The sequence below is a fragment of the Amphiura filiformis genome, chromosome 7 (genome assembly GCF_039555335.1).
Source record: "Amphiura filiformis chromosome 7, Afil_fr2py, whole genome shotgun sequence".
Lineage (NCBI taxonomy): Eukaryota > Metazoa > Echinodermata > Ophiuroidea > Amphilepidida > Amphiuridae > Amphiura > Amphiura filiformis.
The window spans coordinates 54,546,772-54,568,935 of NC_092634.1; the positions used below are offsets into that span (position 1 = coordinate 54,546,772).

General features: G+C 38.0%; 2 protein-coding genes across 3 annotated transcripts; both read right to left on the bottom strand.

Annotated features, from left to right (window-relative positions):
* Positions 1–3,303: 3,303 nt before the first annotated feature.
* Positions 3,304–13,405, bottom strand: LOC140157350 (uncharacterized). 2 transcript variants are annotated; one of them, XM_072180519.1, is made up of 3 exons: positions 13,306–13,405; positions 5,649–6,663; positions 3,304–5,252 (listed from the first exon to the last, which is right to left on the bottom strand). In XM_072180519.1, the coding sequence occupies exons 2-3, from the start codon at positions 6,630–6,632 to the stop codon at positions 4,908–4,910; spliced, it is 1,329 nt and encodes a 442-aa protein (XP_072036620.1). In that variant the 5' UTR covers positions 6,633–6,663; positions 13,306–13,405; the 3' UTR covers positions 3,304–4,907. The 2 variants fall into 2 exon arrangements, with proteins under 2 accessions (XP_072036620.1, XP_072036619.1); XM_072180518.1 differs by lacking the exon at positions 13,306–13,405 and adding an exon at positions 8,826–8,997.
* Positions 13,406–14,078: 673 nt separating this feature from the next.
* LOC140157352 (uncharacterized) lies at positions 14,079–17,451 on the bottom strand. The gene is made up of 3 exons (XM_072180520.1): positions 17,221–17,451; positions 15,286–16,320; positions 14,079–14,291 (listed from the first exon to the last, which is right to left on the bottom strand). The coding sequence occupies exons 1-3, from the start codon at positions 17,257–17,259 to the stop codon at positions 14,079–14,081; spliced, it is 1,287 nt and encodes a 428-aa protein (XP_072036621.1). The 5' UTR covers positions 17,260–17,451.
* Positions 17,452–22,164: the final 4,713 nt, after the last annotated feature.

Below are 22,164 nucleotides of genomic sequence, written 5' to 3' on the forward strand. Positions count from 1 at the left end.
AGGACGCAGCTGTGCTCAGCAAATACACATTTTGAGGAGGATCTTGGAAGGCTTCAAGGAGTACCAATTTCCCTTGACAGTCATTTTCGTGGACTTCAAAAAAGCCTTCGACTCCATCAACAGGTCCGTCATGTTTTCAGTGCTGCGGCATTATGGAAAAAAGTTGTGATCAATGCCATTCAGGTGCTCTACAAGGACTCCAATAGCGCCGTTATGGTAGATTGAAGTATCTCAGAGCCTTTTCAAGTAACAACAGGAGTGCTGCAAGGTGACGTGTTGGCACCATTCATGTTCATTACCATGGTAGACTACCTTCTGAAGAAATCAACGTCTGGAATTGACGCTGGAATTGTTACCTACCCTGGTATCCTGCTAGGATGCTGAATGACCTGGATTTTGCTGATGATATTGCCTTGTTGGAATCTTCCATAGCCCAGTCCCAGCTTACTAGGACTGCAACTGCAGATCTAGGCCTTGTCATCACGGCACCTAAGACAGAATATATGACTGCAAACTATAACGCCAGCACTCTGGATTAGGACGCCGAGTGCGGCCTCGGAGTTAGTCTCCTACGCAGCCAGTTTGTGTGGAGGGAGCGTAACCAAACTATTACAAAACTGGCTTCGTAGGAGACTAAGATTTGCAATCGTTCCGACATATTATCATAATCTGAAAAATTATGATAATAATGTCGGTCCAACAGAAAATCATCCCGTTTTACTACAAATAGGGCTAATTTGACATTGGAAGTTGGAACACGGTTTTGGAAAAAAATAAAGGTATATTCTGAATAAAGATCGTGCATTAAGACTTTAACAATTGAATAAAGCGCGCACTTGACAGGGGCCCATCGTACGGTGGGCATGCAAGCTTGACCACATTGCCACGCTAAGCAATTTCGAACGCGCGCACCAATTTGCAACTTTTGTAGATGCACCAAATTTCATATACTGGTATTCTTTGCCAATTTAGAGTGTTTGGTAGCAAATTTGGTATCAAATTGGAGCTAACAAGATTCTGCACACGACCTTATCAATCAAATTGTCATAACACGATCATGCAGGTTTTGGTGTAGGACGGGTTACATAAGTGCAGATATTCTTTATGTGACTAGTTTATGTTGAAGTGGATGGTGCGAGTCCATGAGTGAGTACTGGTCTGGTTTAAACCCGCAAAATGGCAAAAACTCGCATGTAGTCAGTTAAATATTTTCAGGGATCCAAGCGCAAGTGTAAAAGAATTAAAATGGTTTATAAATTGCTCAAAAGTGAAGGATAGGTCATTCAAATTGTCATTTTGTATTTTTGAACTGGAAATTTGCAAAAAATAAAGAAAACTGCAGTATTGACGAAGTTAAAGCCTCATTCAAATACATGTAGCTAATTTATATACTGTCAGATTCATGTGCTATATACCTTATTTTGTCTTAAATACACGGCTTTCGGCTGAACCACTAGCAGGCTATGTTAGCATATCTATGACAATGACAAGGTACCAAAAGCTGAATTTTGATGATTTTTACGATTGTCCAGATGAGCAAATCACTGAATGGGCCTTTAAATGAACTGGTGAGCAATGAAAACCCATGCATTTAATTTTTTTTAATATGTTACTTATAATTGCAAAATCTGGCCTTATTACACTCAGGAAATTGTTTTTGTTACCTAATAATTAATTTTGAGATGAAAAAAATGAAACGTTTATCACTTTTTTAGTTTTTGTCATTTTTGCCACCAAAAACTGTTTTTGCCAAGTGGAAAAAACCACGTTTTTTCCACTTGCGGCAAAAACCTGCTGGTCGGTGTGTGTGGGCTTGCGGTATTATACCATATGGTGATTTAAGTAGAGCAGCCGGTCTTCTTCCTGTGATTAAGAGTTTCAAGCATTAAGATATGAAATTGATGGTTTTCCTCCTGTTCCATAATAAACTTGATAGTGGATGAAATATTGTTGATGTGGGTGGCAAATTCGTTCATGTGTTCCTCGCGACGCGAATTACGACGAAAGTATCATCGACTTAACGGTCCCAGAAGGATGGTACGTGATGTGGTATCTAAAGCACGAACCTCAAACCACTCCACGAAATGTTGAATGCAAGCGGCGAGACCGGAGATCCCATCGCGACACCTTCTCTTTGTTGGAAAATGTTGCCCAAAAAGTGAGAAGTTCTATGTCGGCATCAACAGATAGTCACTAAGTGCTATGCGATCAGGACGTGTGACGTCTTCCTCCAGATGATGCGGAGGGCATCCGGTAAACTGTCAGTAAACAGTATTGGTAAACAGTCCAGTTATTACATCGTTCGACACCATTTCACCCGGGCATTTCACCTTCCTGAATAGTGTGAAGTTCCCCACTCTATCAGCGAAGTCCGCGGATTTTTTTTTCAAAAATATGGTGTGCGAATTGGCCTACCAGTGGTACAATAATATCCGCAACAAACTTGCCGCTTAAAGTGAACGACCCAATTGACGATTGGACGTAGAGGGCACGATGGTGTCCATTCGGTAAATCATAAAAGCAAGGCACTGTATCGGACGAGAGCATGGGAAGATAGTATTAATCCTTCATAATGTTGTCACTATCACAAAGTCTTTTCAAGATCCCTCTCAATTGTTTGTAAGTTTACATGAATTCAAGTATTTGCGTGTTGAGGCCATTATAGGATTAGGTTCCTTAAGATTAAGATGTCAGCTTCAGGAGAGTAAGACCTCCCGTAAAGAAAATAAGTCCCAAATATGACTGCACCATAAAAAAAAGTTCTTTATATGGCTAATTTTTAATCCAACTACGCCGTAGGACTACAGAGTAAAGGAATCCCCTTTAACTACATCTGTCACTCCAAAAAGACAACCCCTCCATCATTGTCCATGCATCGTAGGACAAATTTTGCACTGTAGCATACGTCTGAAACTATTTCAAAGCGTACCTCCTGCCCGGGACCTCCTGCCCTATGACTATGCATGGCTAGTATGTAGTCTCTTTACACTGCATCTTTGAATTAAGGTATAGACCTCTCGTAGGGACTGTGCAATAATTATGAGCCCTGGTGGGAGGGTGAAATAGGGGGGGGGGGCATTTTGGCGAGCCGAAGGTGGGGGGGGCATTTTGGGAGGTAGCGGCAGGAGGGGGCTCGCGACTTTTGGCACATATTCATAATGATTGCACAACCCCTTAACTTCAAGTAGCGTAGGGGGGGGCAGGGGGGCAGAGCCTGGCAAAATGATAGAGAAAGTGCCCTGTGACAAAAAATGAAAGAGAAAATCGGGAAGACATCGACAGAAAAGGGATGTCAATCTGAACTTCATTTTAAAACTAAACAAGAATATATTATATACATATGAATAGGTACAAAGTACGTTTAAGATAAACGAACATTGGCATGGATGCTTTATTATCCACACTATATACTATACTATACTATACATGATAATAGACCTATATACAAACATAACAAAACGGCAATTTTAATTGCCGTATGTATATATAAACGTATCCTCAGCTAACTATACTTATTTATACTAATCTAAAAGTGATATATAAACTATTTACTAAACAATTCCATATGAACATAATTATTGTGACGCAATCTAAATTTCTCATTCAACACGTCGTTCACAATCTGTTGAACAATTCGTTGCAACAGGTGTTGCGTTTTCCGCATGCAGCGATTTCTGATCTCGGTGAATTTCGGCCGCAGCGTTAAATAAAACACTGTCGATAATTCGCCGTTGCGTCTAATAGAGCGAGCAGTATATCGCGTTTTTGGCAGGTTTACATGGTCCAATAACCATCAGATGACTGACATGTGGTAACAAAGGAAACAGTCACTGCAATTTGATTACTTCCCCTATGATTGGCCATTCAATACATTCCTGTGATACACCATAGTCTTTTCAAAATATAATCTGTGTACAGACAGATCACTGTGTGGGTATCATTATAATAAAAGCGTATCCAAAAATAAGTTCACACCCCTTCATATATGAAGATATACTGACCACCCTATGGTCACAACAACACTCCCGTTTTAGGCCATAATTGCCATCATATCAATTGCGCCCATGGTACTGTATTTAATATTGCAAATTTTCGCATCGGTGGCTCCGATACGCCCGTGATCTTTTGCAAATTAGCTCTGCAAATTAGTGTAGAATACCTTTCTTTTGATATAAAATATTCTACGTTAATATAATATACAACTTATATAAAATCAGTCCTAATGGTTCCCAGGGTGAATTTCGCTAACATTTACGACAGGTCTTAAGTGCTAAACCCAAACCAAACCCGTCGTAACATAGGATTTACGTCAGACGTTAGACGTCAGATGGGTTGGGCTTACGACGCGTCGTAAGTGTTAGTGAAATGCACCTCAGCTATATTAATATATTAATATTTTCATATTACATCCGTAAATGAACAAACATGACAAAAGGTGAAATCAAAACTATAGTTCTAAACAATGGAAACTGGACGGAACAGGAAGTCAATCGCCGGTCGAGTTTTTTTGATTTCGTCACGACCCATCTTCTTCGTCGCATCAAATGTTATAGCATCCCATTAGATCTGAATTGTCTATCCATCTGAAACGTATTCTTTTGGCTATTCTGGCAGAATTGCCCCAGGAAAGTAATACATAAACCGAATTCATTCAACAATGCAAACGTCACTTGAATCCTTGGTCAAGTCGACATTGCATTGGTCAGTAGGCTATTGGTGTTGTGTTACATCTGCCTTCGCTGTTTTTACTTTTGAATCCTGGAGGATACATCCCTTGGTTTCAGCTGGTCAGTTAGAAGGGATTTTCCCGCGGTGTTTATATTTTTAAATTGTCTCCGGCACCCCTGTATGAGCTGACAGTCATTTTCATGATGGTGGTGTATGCATTTTGGAAGGCATTATCTGACTTATTTTTGTCCGAAGGCTGGTACTGTAACCATCCTTTCATAGTACCGGGGGTCAGTAGGCCTGGTACTTCCAAGAAGCAATCGCGGAGGACACCATTCAATTTCATCATCCTGGTCTGGTTCGGTGTTTCGATGAGGATTGCCGTACCGGTACCCCACTGGCTCTGTATCTGGAATCAGTGGAATGTCTTCATTGTCAAACGGGTGCATGTCGCCTACTTCTTCATGCGCAGTTTGTCTGATTTGCACAGTCTGAGGCTTATGATAGATGTTAACGAGATTCAACGTCAAGGGACGCTTTTCCAACAAAATCTGATTCATTTGCAGCAAGGATTTCACGTCCGGCTGAAGAAGTAAAAGGAAACAAAAGTTCAGATGGGAGTGTAGTCATACGGTTAACGACAAATGAGACGAAAAGCAAAACAAAAAAAACCAAGATTGAACAAAGACGACACCGACCAAATAGAAGAAGACGAAAGAGAAAATGAACACAATGATAAAGATTTAAAAGATACATCAAAATGGAATGGTGATTAATGAAATAGAAATATTAAAAAACTAAATCTGCAGATATTTAAAGAATGTTTTCCTAAAACATTTACGTTTTTTATGCTCTTACGAGCGTAGGCCTATAATGATATCCATGATAATACATTAAGTTAATTTAACATTTTTACTTATAATAACGTCCTCAATTGACCATTTAATTGAATAATCTACTTCATTAGGCCTATAACTCACCATGACAGGAGTTATCTCAGGAAAATTCACCAATATTGGCGGTTTTCTTGAGCAGCAAGATGGTTGAATTCCCAACAGAAACTCTCGTGTGTAAATGTGTCTAGTTTTCCTGTTCCGATTACCAAAAGCAACAGGTTTCTTCTTGGGAGTAGAACCTGGATCCTGTAAGATCAACTGCCCAAACATCGCGATACTAGCGTGTACTGTGTCTTTACGATCTGGGTTGAACTTAGCCACCCATTTGGCTCCGTTGGTTGCTCCTTGATCGCTGTCATCAGTAATCTCCAGTGTTTCCAACATCTCCAGACATTTATCAAGGTTTCGTGTTGTTTGCCTCTGAGAAGCTCCTTTAAGTTGCTGTTCCACCCGATCGCAAAAGCTACTCATTTCCATTAGTTCACGACTAAAATCAGCATTTGCACCTTCATAAGATGTCTGTCGCCGAGCAGAAAATTCATCAAGTTGTTTCACCAATGCTTCTTCACGATGTTCAATGGCCTGTTTGAATTGCGCGCAATGTGTGCTGATGATCTTCTTCGCATCCATGATCTGTGTATCCCAGGCAGATAACTTCTTAATGTAGCTGACTTGAGCTTCTGCAATTTTATCTCTAAGTCGCTGTACTCTGTCTTCAAGACACTGTTTGATGTCACCATCATTGCGTGGCAGAGTAGAGGAAGCGTCTTCTTCTGCAGGTGCAATGCTTAGGAAAGAGATCATTGTAATGTTATTGGCAAATTTGTCCACATCGTTCTCTGGGGCGTCGTGTTCAGCAGTGCACGTGGGACATTTAATGACCGTATGTACGGAAAGCAAATCCCCGTAGCTGGCTTCTCTGAACTCATTACGAGCCCATTGCTTCATGCAATGCAAACATACGGTATGTTGGCACGGCAGCATTTTGGGTTTTCTGTCATTCTCGTTGAAAATCTCAGTACATATTTGGCACTCCAGAAGCTTTATCAGACTTTGAGGTTGAGCCATTGTGTGGATTAATCAAGTGGTGAAGACGATTCTGGAGGAAATCAAGGAAAGAAAACTCATAAATGTCTTAATGTTTACCTCAACTTGTGTGAAGATTTACAAACATGCAAAATATGGCCGAAAATCAGGTTTGAAAAAACGAAACTCATTTTCAAAGATCGTGCATTCAAAATATGGCTAAAATGGAAAAAACTGTAGGTTTACTGTATTTTTCTTTTGCCTTGCAGTTTCCGGGTTCTTTTTTTTTATCTCAGTCTCAGACCAGCAGCGGGCATAATACTAAATGTAAACACATGTAATAATCTTCTGTAGGTCTCGCATTTATTCACAATAAAGGCATACTAGTAATGTACGATATAACAATATGCGTGAAGTCAGTTAATTTTTCCACCATGGTGGGATAATTCTGAATTGACACTTAATTTGGGTGTACTTTGTCTTGGGTCCAATCTCTATCATGGAAAGTTTGCTATATCTTGCTAAATATATGATTGTTTGTTCTAGATTTGGGTTTTAGCGTTTCATATTTGAAAGAACTAATGTTTAATTGCAACATTTCGAAAGCACAAACCAAAACTGGGTGCTATGATGTACAAGATTGGGCTACGAGTATGCATTTTACCAAGTTAGCAATAGGTAATTGCTTCATTTTGCATATGCATGACTTTCTTTATTATACTCAAAATCGGATTTTATTATACATGTTATAAGGAAGTTGTTTACGTGCATTAGGCTCCTTCACAGCCGGTTTCTGTCGTGTATGTTTACGAGTGAGCCACAGGCAGACTGGGTTGCCAGGGACTACAGGACAAAATACCTGTTTCTGACTATAACTATTAGCAAGGTCTGGATTTGGCACCAGCTATACTGATAATGGTTAATTGGAAATCTGAAAATAAAGACTTATTTTGTAAACAGATGATACTCTGTGATTATTTATGGATGGAAACTTAGGAAATTGCTGTTAATGGAATAATTGATATATTAAACATACATTTTGTTTTGTCAACGATAAAAATCCATTCACAAATAAGGTTTTTAGGAACCATTTGACATTAAATATTTTGATATAAATGCACCCCTGCTGCACAATGAGCTCATAGCCAAATATGATGGAAAAAATATTTTGATTTACATCTATGAAGTGTATGAGTACATCAATATGGCATTTTCATGCAGTTTTAAATACACTGCCGTGTTTCTACATAATAAAAAGAAATCCGAGTTACTTTGAACTATATTTAAAAAGTTTATGAACATTTTTGGGCTATTTTTAGGGCAAAATAGTTGGCCTAAAAATGGATAAAATATGCAAGTTTCCAACATTTTAAACCATTTTATGATGTGTTAATGGTAGTTATATTAGGAAAAAAGGTTTTTTTGTTGATAGAGAGTACTTTATAAAGTATCAAAACTGTTCAAAAGATAAGACCTTATGTGTGTAAATAATTGTTTTACAAGCATATTAAGCCATTTCGTACCATATGGCATATAGTCAGCTGTATAGTGCTAGTACTTTTAAGTAAATTATACGTATTATTGAATGCAACATATCTTGGCATAATTATGGCTCACCTCAATACTGAACAATTCTGATTTTGAAATCTACCAGTTTATTGATCGCGAAAGCCCGAGTAAAAAATCCGAAGTAAGTAGTCCACGTGGGAAGCTACAATGTAACAGAGGGAGTACCGGTGACTGAAAAGATCAGATGTGAAAATCTATTAATTGTACACAAATTAATACAAATCAGAGCTTTATGCTTTAAAGGTAATAGCCGGAATATGCACAATAATTGGCAAATAGACTACCGTAAGTCTACTAATAATACGGATGAATAAAATTACACAAATACATTTGCTTTAAACGGGGCTTTAAACTTTAAAGGTGGTATATGCCCGGGGTATATGCAATGAAATTTAAATGTTGCTCTATAAGTCACACAAAAATGAATTTGTTACATTTCACTTATTTTGACAACAGACAATTCAGAATTGATTATGAGGTGGAATTAATGACAATATTACCCAATATAAGTATATATTATACCTGATTTATATGTGATTTGTGTGCTGTCCACCACCACGCGGTACATGTATATTTTCCTTGCATGAAACCACACAGACTATTTATGTATCAGTTTATATTTACTTGCCATGTAACACCCAATTTTAAAAGATTTGTTATACTTACAAAAATCTGCTGTATAGCCAATACCCGATTATGCTGGCAACCACACAATAAACGATGAAATCGTAATAATTCAAGTAATTTGTAGTAATATAACTGGTATTTGCCCATTGGTATCTGGGTATTGCCCGTCCTTACGTAAATATTGCAACCAGACTCGATAACAAAAAACAAACGGTGTTTCTAGTAACAGATTGTAATGTTTTTTCTACATATGTCTCGCTTCAAATTGTAAATGGTTCGATTCTCTATTACGATACCTTAAATCAATACCAATATTTCCCAGTTTAATATGTACAGATTTTAGGTTTATAAAAGGAATGAAAATGATAAACAATCCCTATTTTAGCAACGTACGTATAAATTAGAAAGGCTGTGTTTGGGATTTCCCCGTCTGTAGATATGATAACAAGAAATGTCTTTAAAAAAGACAACGCAGTGATTAAAGGAAACATGATGGATTTGCCTCGGTTCCGGAGCCACTGATTTAAAAGTAACAGGTTTTAAAGGCCCATTCGGCGATTTGCTCATTTGGACGATCGTATCGTGAGTCATCAAAATTCAGATTTTGGTACCTTTGCATTGTCATAGATGTGCTAACATAGTAATTCAGCTGAAAGCTATGTATTTAAGACAAAATTTACTTTCGCTGGAATCACTGAAAGCACTTAACTTAAGAGAAGTATAGAATAAATAATCTTTGAATGAAAACATGTCACATCTGAGACGAATAGTTATATTCGTCTCCGTTTAATGATTTTGTCACTGCAGGTTTGTCTTCAATGTTGTTAATGTTGTTAATTAATATTAATTGAAAGGTCAGCACAGCATTAACACTCAATGCCTAACAAAACTGAGCCTTTTGTATGAATGGAGTTACATGTAGATGCTGTAGGCCTACAAGCACAATGGCCTTTTGACTTCACTTTAGTATATTCATCATAAAGACAAGTAATTGAAATAACCAAGGGCGGCGGAACCGGGGGGCAGGGGGTCCAGTGGCCCCTCCACTTTTTTTGACTGGGGACCTGCCCCCCACTTTTAACCCATAATGTGCTGTGTGTAACATGTCTGGGTGAACATAAATAATCAAATCTCTATTCTAGACCTTAACATGCTTAAAGAAAGTGTAAAAATTATGCACAAAATGGCTTCAATTGGACCTTCATTTTGCAAAATTTTCCAACTCCCCTGTATTAGGACACCCAACACTAAAAGCAATAATTTATACAATTATAGTGAAAACTTATCCACGAATGGCTTCAATTTGGGCCTTCATTTAACCCATTTTCGGAATTTTCGGAATACGCGCGTTTCGTGTTTAGGGTGTAATAAACATGAAAAATTGGGGGAAAAGGTAGCAAAATTGCAATTGCTATTACGCGGAAATGATATTTAGGGTATGAAATTTGATACAAGGAATAAAATCCCTGTTTAGGGTGTGAAACAGGCGCGTGTTACCTGTTTAGGGTGTCGTTTTTGCCAAGGGTTAAATCCTTGTTTAGGGTGCTTTCAAAAGTTGATTATCGTGGATGGTGTACAGGCGACAATAGGAGTGCCCCCCCCTCCGGGAAATGAATTGTGAAAAATGCTTCCTTTGTTCTGCATGATCAGATTGTGTCACATATTTAATACGTAACTTCTGGAATTTCACAGACTTTGTATTGGGTTCAAAGGGTTGCTTTTAAATCAGTATACACATAACTTAACGGGAATCACAAGAATGTGGTTTTAGTTTTCTTTAAAACAGCATTTTTGGAGTTATGATACTTTTATCTGAGTAACAGGTTTGTAAAATACTTGAAACTATAATACTAACATAATACTAACAGTTCACATAGATGAACGCGCTTTATAAATCATGTGTGCACCGGTAATATAAATAGGCGATGCACATACTAAGTACAGTAATAGATGTTAAAGGTCTAAAGGTCTATATTTATGCTGAAAGCAGCATACAGAGAACGTACATGTCAAGTCCACTGTGTGAGAGAACATGCACAACTTACAAGGCCATGCGAATGTTTACCTTGGTGATGCTACAAGAAGCAATTAGTGCACTTGAGCTTGGGTGCATAAAAAATCTTGATAACAAACTCGCAGTATGCACTGACGTGCTGACCTGGTCAAGTCATTTCGCATGGTAACCTTCTATATTAACCCCACTTTTTTTTACTCCTTTAACCCCATCACAAAATGTTACGCCAGCCGTTATTCGCTGGTTTCCGATTACATCACAGTGATCACACGTTGTGTATAAAACGAGAAAATAAGTTTACTCCAAACCCGGAACAACAACCGGAGACAAAGACTTTTTCAATTCACGTGTCATCCACGTGCAAGCTGACCGTTTGACATTATCTGAACGTTAACTTGATGTCCCTCCACATTAAAGCAAAATATAGTCCCATGACAAACATTTCCTCATCATTCTTCATTATCTTCTTTGAATTGATTGTCAGCTTCAGTAGACCTATAGGCCTACAACAATTGTATACGACAATAAAACAATTTAACATTTCCCACAATTATTATTACTTGACATGCATAATTTATTGCACGTGTCTGCAACTCCATGTGCATGTCCACGTGACTTTGACCATTTCACGTTTACTGACCTCTATAGCTCCATGTCCCTCCGCATTAAAACCATAACAAATAGTCCCATGACATAAATTCGTCATAAATGCACGGTTATTTTCGAAATTTTACTGTCACTTTCATTGACAACAATTAATACAACAGTAAAATAAAAATGTCAGCGAAAATTTTACTTGACATGCATTATTTCTCAATCTAAAACAAATCACTTTTCGATGACGTCATATCTCTATCCCTACCTTTATCGTGAATTAAGTTATCCAACTTTAACTATGCCTTGCGCGAAGTAAATTAGCGGGGCTAAACTTTTCGAACAAATACAATACACTAGGACATATTATTACACGTAGTACAATATTTGCCATTTGCGACATGCCTGGACATTGTGCAGATTTACAAAAACAAATGTTTCAACAGTTTAAATATATACGCATTATATCATCAAACGCAATCGTGCAACTTCATTTTACTGGAACTCTACTATCACTAAGTACGCCACAGCCTTATCAACGAACTTATGCATATGCAAATGAGCCCAATTCTATACAAAATTGACACCACGCATGCGTCTAGCTCAGTGAAGAGGCCAGAGAGTTTCTAAAAATAGTGTGTTTCTAAAAATAGTATATTAAAATGAATGTTTTTTCCAAATTATCGTACACAAACTCAACGCATATACAACAACAATTTTACATAAGTCAATCTTGTTATACATAAAGCTACCAAACACAAAAACAATTTCCACAGTCACAATTATGTGTCAAATAATTATATTTTATCCCCAGCAAATTCCGTATTATATCCGCCTGCGGAAATTAGTTGGCGCAATGTCAAACTAATGACATTGTGCAGTGAGTGTACTATTTATAAAACAGGTTCAAGGTCACAAATGGTAGCACTAGCAATAGGTTTAAATATTATTTATATCATTATTGGTATATCAAGCCGAATAAACCCTATACTGCGCCACATTTTGCAACACGGACTACGAGGGGGGTTGCAACCCCCCTAATTTTCAATTACAAATAACGTCATATGTACCGTTATATTTGGTATAATGTATAGCTATTATATAATAGGTCTCCCCTATCCAGTGATACCAAAATAAGTACAAACATTTTCACTTGATTTAGATTTAAATTTCACTTATTTAGACTTTTATTCGTCAATTGGACCTGTTGATTGGTTGCCCGGGATTGGTTGGTACGCTCCTGTCATGGCTGACGTGATTTCAGAGATGCGATCCCGGGATGCGATGCTATAGTATTTAAATAGTTAATGATCTTCAGCAAGAGCATAGACTTCTCCGTAGTCCGCTTGCCCATTTTGCATACGCTGGCTATTACATTTTTAAGCATACAACTCTGATTTGAATTAATTTGGGTGCAATTGATAGATTTTCACATCTGATATTTTCAGTCATCGTAGGCCTTACTCCCTCTATTTGTATACTAGCTTCCCAAAGTTTTTTTTTATTCGGGGCTTTCGCGATCAATAAACTGGTAGATTCCAAAATCAGATTTGTTTAGTATCAAAGTGAGCCATTATTATGCAAGATATGTTGCATTCAATAACATATGCCTACGTATACTTTACTTTTACTGTCACTAATTATATAAACTCTTTATGACCATTTAACTATTGAACACTTTTAATGATTTTAATAACCATCAGTATTATTTTGAGTTCAACGGAATGCGTGCATCATGATTAATAATAACATATTTTTTATTAATTTATCAAAATTCGACTATGACATAGTCTAGCAAGAGCATAACATTCCTTGACAGGGCGTCCCAACAATTGCCTTAACGTGGTCGATCCACCGAGTCTTCGGTCTTCCTTGCCTCCTTTTCCCTTCAACCGAACCTTGCATAATCACCTTTTCTAAACGGTCACCTTTACGTCTTGCAATGTGGCCAAGTATCTACATTTTTGTAACTATCTGCATGTTGATGGCTTGCAGAAGTCGTTTGGTCACTCCAATCTCTTCTAAAATGCTGGAGTTGGATCTTTTTTGAGTCCAGAAGTGCTGTGAAACAAACTCCTCCAGCATCACATTTCAAAAGCGTGAAATCTATTGTGATCAGCTTTGTTTAGAGTCTATGGCTTGCATGAATAGGTGGCGATTGGGAAGATTATAGAGCCTTTAATAACAAGGCGGATCTTGGTGTTTCTGCTGATTCCTCGATCAGTCAATACCTTGAACAGATTAACCACAGCTGATCGGGCCATTCCAAGCCGACGGCAAACTTTTTAACCACAGCCTCCCTCCTTTGTGACATAAGGGATCCAAGAAAGTTAAATTGAGAAACATTTTCAACCTTTTTCCCACCAACGAGAAGTGGTTCTTCTATACCGCCAAAGTGACATAGCAAGACATAAAAACAAGATAAAACAAACATTGACGAACAACAACGGATTTACTAAAATATCTTCCGTTTCTTGTACGAAGGGCCGATCCGGCGATGTGTGACAGGCGCATCAAGTTTTGACAAAAAGGTCCACTTTCCAGGGCAAAAATATAAAAATGTACCCAAGAAGGTTAAATTATAGAGGGACTAGACCACTCTTTAACATGCTAAACCGTTCAAATTAGCCCGAAAAGTTGAGTCACTTTCTACAGGTGCAATTATTGCACGTAAGCCAATTTTTTCAGATCCATGGATTATCAGCCCCGGGTCTTAATAGCGGAGGAGACCGTTCACATTCATTCTGCATCTGGTAGTAATCTGGAATTGCGCAGTTGTCTCCTTCATCTTCATGTGGCGTCTTTTTCTTCATATGCATTTCACGCTTGAGATGCACGGTGGACGGACGCTTTTCCATCATGAGCTGATTCATCGTTAGCAATGATGTCAAGTCCGGCTGAGAAAGCAAAGAGAGATGGGAAGGTTAGAAATGAATGTCAGTTTGAACTTGGAAGGTATACTTTACTGAATGATTAGAAATGCCTATGTTAATTAAACAATTAGTAGTAGTATTGTGAATACAAGCATACGAAAAGATAACATAGAAAAAAAAGAGCGACAGAAGGAAGCAGGGCCGGATTTACCTTTTTGGGGCCCTGGGCCAGGTCAAAATTTGGAGGCCCCAAACGTGAGGAAGGAAGGCATTTTATACTATTTTAGCCCAAATCGAACCTGAATTTTGCAATTTTTGGCCCAAAACATGGTGTTTTTTGCTCAAATGGAAGATGCACACTGCACAGGGCAATTTTGGGCCCCCCAAAATTTGGGGGCCCTGGGCCCGGGCCCATCTGGCCCTATGGTAAATCCGGCCCTGGAAGGAAGGGGATGAAAGAAAAGATAATAATAAGACTATTATGATGAGGAAAGGCAGGTGATGATGAAAAAAATGGAGAAATTAAAGATTAAAAAAAAGATAAATGTTAGGAACAAAATATAATGTAAAAGGCGATGAAGACTATTGAAGGAATATGAATACAATCCTGGGAATGTTGAACTATTAATATAAAAAGACACTGACGTAATAATTATTATGAAAACCATGAAAACTGTTTTGTTTTATTTTGCTTTTGCAATTTAAATAATCAAATTTAATAGTGTACGCTTTTGCTAATGCATTCGCCCCTTAAATACGATCATTAGTCATGCATATCTCGTGAATATTCATATATGCTAATTAGCCACGCCCATCTCATGAATATTAATTAGTCTCACTAATATTAAGACATGCTAATTAGCATCTCATGAATAATCGGATATGCTAATTAGCCACGCCCACCTCATGAATATTAAGTACGTCTAGGGAAGATATTATACTACTCACCTTGGTACCACTACATCCTCAAGATACCATTTAACTGTTTAATATAATACTTTATTTCATTATTACCCACCTTAACTAGTGTTATCTCGGGGAAGTTCACTAGATCTGCTGGTTTGTGTGAGCAGCAAGATAGTTGGATTCCCAACAGAAAGTCTCGGGTGTAAACACATCTTGTTTTTCTGTTCCGATTACCAAAAGCAACAGGTTTCTTCTTGTTACTTTCTGTAGATGGTCCCTGTAAAATAAACTGCCCAAACATCGCGATACTAGCGTGTACTGTGTCTTTACGATCTGGGTTGAACTTAGCCATCCATTTGGCTCCATTGGTTGCTTCTGGAGCGCTGTCATCAGTACTCTCGAGCGTTTCCAACATCTCCAGACATTTATCAAGGTTTCGCGTTGTTTGTCTCTCCGAAGCTCCTTTAAGTTGCTGTTCCACCCGGTCGCAAAAGTTACTTATTTCCATCAGTTCCTGATTGAAACCGGCATGTGCTCTTTCATAGGATGTCTGTCGCCTAATAGAAAATTCATCAAGTTGTTTCACCAATGCTTCTTCACGACGATCAATTGCCTCTTTGAATTGCGCGCAATGTGTGCCAATTACCTTCTTTGCATCCATGATATGTGTATCCCAGGCAGATAACTTCTTAATGTAGCTGACGTGGGCTTCTGCAATTTTATCTCTAAGTCGCTGTACTCTGTCTTCAAGACACTGTTTGATGTCACCATCATTGCGTGGTAGAGTAGAGGAAGCGTCTTCTTCTACAGGTGCAATACTTAGGAAAGAGATCATTGTGATGTTATTGGGAAATTTGTCCATATTGCGATATGGGGCGTCGTGTTCAGCATTGCACGTAGGACATCTAATAACCAGATGTAAGACAATGGAATTAACATCGTTGGCATCGTACGATTCGTAGCTTTCGCGGCATATATTACGACCCATTCGTCTCATACAATGCAAACATACGGTATGTTGGCACGGGAGTATTTTAGGTTTTCGATCAGTCTCGTTGAAAATCTCCGTACATATTTGACACTCCAGAAGCTTCATGAGACTTTGAGCCATTTTTGTGAGGAGATCGTGTGCTATATGTTGACGAATCTGGAAGAAAACAATACAGCTCAAATGAATGTCTTAATGGTTGTATTCACATTGGGCTTAACATAAGGTTACAAGAATGTTTTGTCCCATCATCATGATCATGGTCATGTACTAGGCTCTAGCTTTATCACAACTTGTGTTCATGTACGAAGTGAAAATGTAAAAAGCAGAAGTAACGTAAAGAAGCGAATCACTATAATTGATGACCGAATTAAAAAGACAAGACTGAGCAGGTCAGCAACCAATCACGTCGCGCCTTTGCCCTGACGTCAGACGCAAACTATATAGTCTTTTCAATTCGGTTTTCAATTATAACATCGTTAGCGTTATTTTAGGAACAGCCCGTTTGTCTGAAGGGTCATTTGTCCAAAAAGGGTATAACTTTTGTGTATTTTAGGTTAGGATTAGGGTTAAGATGTTAGGGCTATGGTTTAGGATTAGAGTTATGGTTGGTGTTACTGTGAGAAATACCACTCTTCAAAGTGGATTGTATTGGTGCGGGTTCTCAGTGGATGAGCCAGGATTTCGGAACGGGAGGGGGGTTGGGCACAACTTGTAAATTCACCGACGGAAATATTTTGTCGACGGAAGTTGTGAATTGTTGACCCAATATGTTTTGGCCCAAGAATCGCACCCCCCCCCCCAAACACACCCCACACTGGCTACGCCACTGCGGGGTCTACATTTCAAGGTATCATTAAATTTATTAGATTTATATAAAATAGTAGTATTTCACTATTTTGACAACGGGCAATCCCAAACGGACAAATGTAGCTTGGTTTCGACACACATGCAGTGCATATGTAAGCTTTTACATTATACTAGTAACTTATCCATAACCCTGTAGCTCCCTGTTACCATACACGCCATAAACATGATAAAAGAAGAATTTTTACTTACAGAAATCCACTGTATATTACCGGATTCTGTTAGCAGCATTCAAGGAACTCGTTAACTCATTGTTAACAATATAGGCCTAACTGCATGGTACAAATTGGTACTTCGGGAATACCCTTCCGTAAATATTGCAACCACAGACGATAACGAATAACAAACACTGTGTTTTTAGTGTTAGATATTGTAATGTTTTCTACATTATGACGTCTCACTTTAAATTGCAAATGGTTTCATTCGCTATCATTAGATCTAAATTCACCACTTAAAGATGAACAGATTTTTTGTTTTAATAAATGGATAACAATTACAAACAATCTCTATTTTAGGAACTTCAATTGGAAAGGCTATGAATGGGATATCCCCGTCTGCATATAATCTGTGATAGTAAGTCGCAATGTCACCTTAATGATGACATCATATTGATTTACATCACGCAGTTATTGTTAACTACATGTATGCACACAACACAGGGACACTCACAGTAGGCAATTGACCTCTACTGGTAGCGCCGTGTTGTAGATATAGGAGATGAACTAGTTAGCGTCATATATCAAAAAGTATAAAAGCTATGATTTTAGTACTTGCTCTATGTTTCAATTACTTATTGTTTTCAACATATCTGAATTTTCAACCCGGTACAAGCTTTAATAACGAGGGACCATACATTTGTATGAGAAAGAAATCCTACCATCCGTCCAAACTCCCGTGTTATTCCAATGCACATTTTGCTTCACCGGGCAGCCCTGGCTTGGTCGTATATAGAAGATTGGTGTCACGACACCGTAATAGGTACAAATTTAGTACTTTCTGTGAATCAAGTATGGTTTATTCTCTACATGTCAATCTTTAAATCATTAGCATAGTTCTTATAATAACGGGGGACCGCCTTGATGAGTAAATGACAGCAAACCAGTGAAAAATACCCCAAAACTCGGTCAGTGGAGCTCCGTCCGTACATGTCAATAGCGACATTATCGTTTGGATTAGTCGACCGTAGCGGACAATTCGATTGCTCATTGGATTAATATTATCACGTGGTAATAAATTTGCATTGGACAATAGATTACTATAATGGTTTAGTACTGCATATATCGGTTTAATCTTCAAAGGTCACGGTGAATTTGACGTGGACATAACTGCACTATGATCTTACAGGTTCAACTTGACACAACAGGTGACGTAGGTTTAATTTATATTTATTGGTATTATATTATAATTATATATTGTTACCGAGCAAACACAAAAGTTTTACGTTTTTTAACAGAAACGTTTCATTGTCGGATTTATATAAATGGTATAAAACGTTTTAATAACATTAAAAAAATTTGTTTCAAAACATTCTAACATATAAACGTTATTTAAGTACTGACGAAATCGTCTTGTTGTTACAGTGGTTTTTTTATATATATGCTATATAACGTTTAAAAAACGTGTTGATGACCGTTATATAACCGACATTTAAATGTTATTAAAATGTTTTGACCACACCAAAACATCTACTGTTTGTAACTTGCCTACATAGTTCATCATGCAGTTATTGTTGCCTACATGTATGCACACAACACAGGGGCACTCACAATAGGCAATTGACCCCTACTGGTAGCGCTGTGTTGTAGATATAGGAGATGAACTAGCTAGCGTCATATATCAAAAAGTATAAATGCTATGATTTTAGTACTTGCTCTATGTTTCAATTACTTATTATTTTCAAAATATCAGAATTTTCAACCCGGTACAAGCTTTAATAACGTGGAACCATACATTTGTATGAGAAAGAAATCCTACCATCTATCCAAACTCCCGTGTTATTCCAATGCACATTTTGCTTCACCGGGCCGCCCTGGCTTGGTCGCATTTGGAAGAGGGGTGTCACGAAACTGTAATAGGTACAAATTTAGTACTTTCTGTCAATCAAGTATAGTTTATTCTCTACATGTCAATCTTTAAATCATTAGCATAGTCCTTATAATAACGTTCGGGGACCGCCTTGTTGAGTAAATGACAGCAAACCAGTGAAAATACTCGTTCAGTGGAGCTCCGCCCGTACATGTCAATAGCGTCATTATCGATTGGATTAGTCGACCGTAGCGGACAATTCGATCGCTCATTGGATTAATATTATCACGTGGTAATAAGTTTGCATTGGACAATCGATTACTATAATGGTTTAGTACTGCATATCTCGGTTTAATCTTCACTAAGCGGGTTTATGGCTGGAAAGGTCACGGTGAATTGTCCCACAGTTTCAACAACCGTTTATCAGTGGGAGCTGATGTCCTAATGGTGAAGGCATCCGTCTAGAGATCGGAAGATCACGGGTTCTACTTCTAATCCCGCGCCGGCACATTCCCTTGCTTTTTGTGTTTTGTGCCGGTCGGGATTTGTGTTAATTGTTGTATTCTTTATTTGTAACACTTTGGGTTGGTAAACTATTCTTTATTTCGTATTAGTATATTCAATTTCCTCTTGTAGCGAGCAATCGTTCCCCATTGTGTTTATATGTTCATGTACTGAGGCCGGTCGACTGCATATCCGTCAGTACACGCTTTTCAATACGGAATAAATGCTAACCTCATCGTGACATCATCCAAGCAGCAAAGTTCATTTCCCATTGAAAAAGCGTGTATTGACGGCTATGCAGTTTACCGTTCTGACTAGATGCGTTGCCCCATTTCCTGCTTGACCTTTGCATAGTTCAACTCCACCCAACTCAAGAAACCAAGTGCCACGACTTGGCAAGGTGATTATCTTGTTATGTTGAATAAAAAAAATTTGGCGCGATAAATCATATTGTCATGTTGACATAATGCTGATTCTTGCAAAGTCGTAGCACATAGTCGCTTCCAATAGCTCTATGTTTCAATTACTTATTATTTTCAAAATATCAGAATTTTCAACCCGGTACAAGCTTTAATAACGTGGAACCATACATTTGTATGAGAAAGAAATCCTACCATCTATCCAAACTCCCGTGTTATTCCAATGCACATTTTGCTTCACCGGGCCGCCCTGGCTTGGTCGCATTTGGAAGAGGGTGTCACGAAACTGTAATAGGTACAAATTTAGTACTTTCTGTCAATCAAGTATAGTTTATTCTCTACATGTCAATCTTTAAATCATTAGCATAGTCCTTATAATAACGTTCGGGGACCGCCTTGTTGAGTAAATGACAGCAAACCAGTGAAAAATACTCGTTCAGTGGAGCTCCGCCCGTACATGTCAATAGCGTCATTATCGATTGGATTAGTCGACCGTAGCGGACAATTCGATCGCTCATTGGATTAATATTATCACGTGGTAATATGTTTGCATTGGACAATCGATTACTATAATGGTTTAGTACTGCATATCTCGGTTTAATCTTCACTAAGCGGGTTTATGGCTGGAAAGGTCACGGTGAATTGTCCCACAGTTTCAACAACCGTTTATCAGTGGGAGCTGATGTCCTAATGGTGAAGGCATCCGTCTAGAGATCGGAAGATCACGGGTTCTACTTCTAATCCCGCGCCGGCACATTCCCTTGCTTTTTTGTGTTTTGTGCCGGTCGGGATTTGTGTTAATTGTTGTATTCTTTATTTGTAACACTTTGGGTTGGTAAACTATTCTTTATTTCGTATTAGTATATTCAATTTCCTCTTGTAGCGAGCAATCGTTCCCCATTGTGTTTATATGTTCATGTACTGAGGCCGGTCGACTGCATATCCGTCAGTACACGCTTTTCAATACGGAATAAATGCTAACCTCATCGTGACATCATCCAAGCAGCAAAGTTCATTTCCCATTGAAAAAGCGTGTATTGACGGCTATGCAGTTTACCGTTCTGACTAGATGCGTTGCCCCATTTCCTGCTTGACCTTTGCATAGTTCAACTCCACCCAAATCAAGAAACCAAGTGCCACGACTTGGCAAGGTGATTATCTTGTTATGTTGAATAAAAAAAAATTTGGCGCGATAAATCATATTGTCATGTTGACATAATGCTGCTTCTTGCAAAGTCGTAGCACATAGTCGCTTCCGTACTCGCGGGATTGTATTGTACAATCAAATAAATAACATTTAACATGTTTAATAACCAAAATCATGAACGCGAGGAAATTGCGGGGAGGCCATTCACGTTCATTTATGACCATGCTAGTTTTCTATGTAGAAATCTGGAATTACGAAGTTGCCCTCTCCTTCATGTTCTTTTTCATGCTGCGTCTTTTTTCTGGTATGAATTTCACGCTTGAGATGCACGGTCGACGGACGCTTTTCCAGCATCATTTTATTCATCTTTAGCAATGATGTCAAGTCCGGCTGAGGAAGCAAATTAAAGAACTAAAGGGGATGTGGTAAGATTAGTACCCGAGGATAGTAAAGAATATGTCAGTAAAGATTGTCAATAATTTGGTAGGCTACCCTGTATAAATATGGTAAATATGGTAAATAAATAAATAAATAAATAAATAAATAAATAAATAAATAAATAAATAAATAAATAAATAAATAAATAAATAAATAAATAAATAAATAAATAAATAAATAAATAAATAAATAAATAAAGGTTTCATTATCATTGAGGTATAGGACTTTTTATTTTTTTGGAGAAGAGCAGGTAGGGCAACTACTTGATTATATTTCTACATGTCCATACTACATACTCTGAAAATTTTGGAAAATTCGCACGAGTCCGTTTTTTTAAATCACATTTTTGTTCCTAAAATGTAGAGTCCCTATATATGGAGAGTGGTGTAATTTTATCAACACTATCAATTCTTCAAATTGCTAACGAACTCCTAGACGCTGGTCACAAGTACCTTTTAACATCGCGATTGGATCAAGACTGCCTTGAAAACCTATTCTCTGTGGTCCGCATCCGGAAACCTGTTCCCTCACCATTAGAATTCAAATATGCTTTAAAAATGATAACATCAGCACAGTATTTGGCCCACACACCCCATAGCTCCT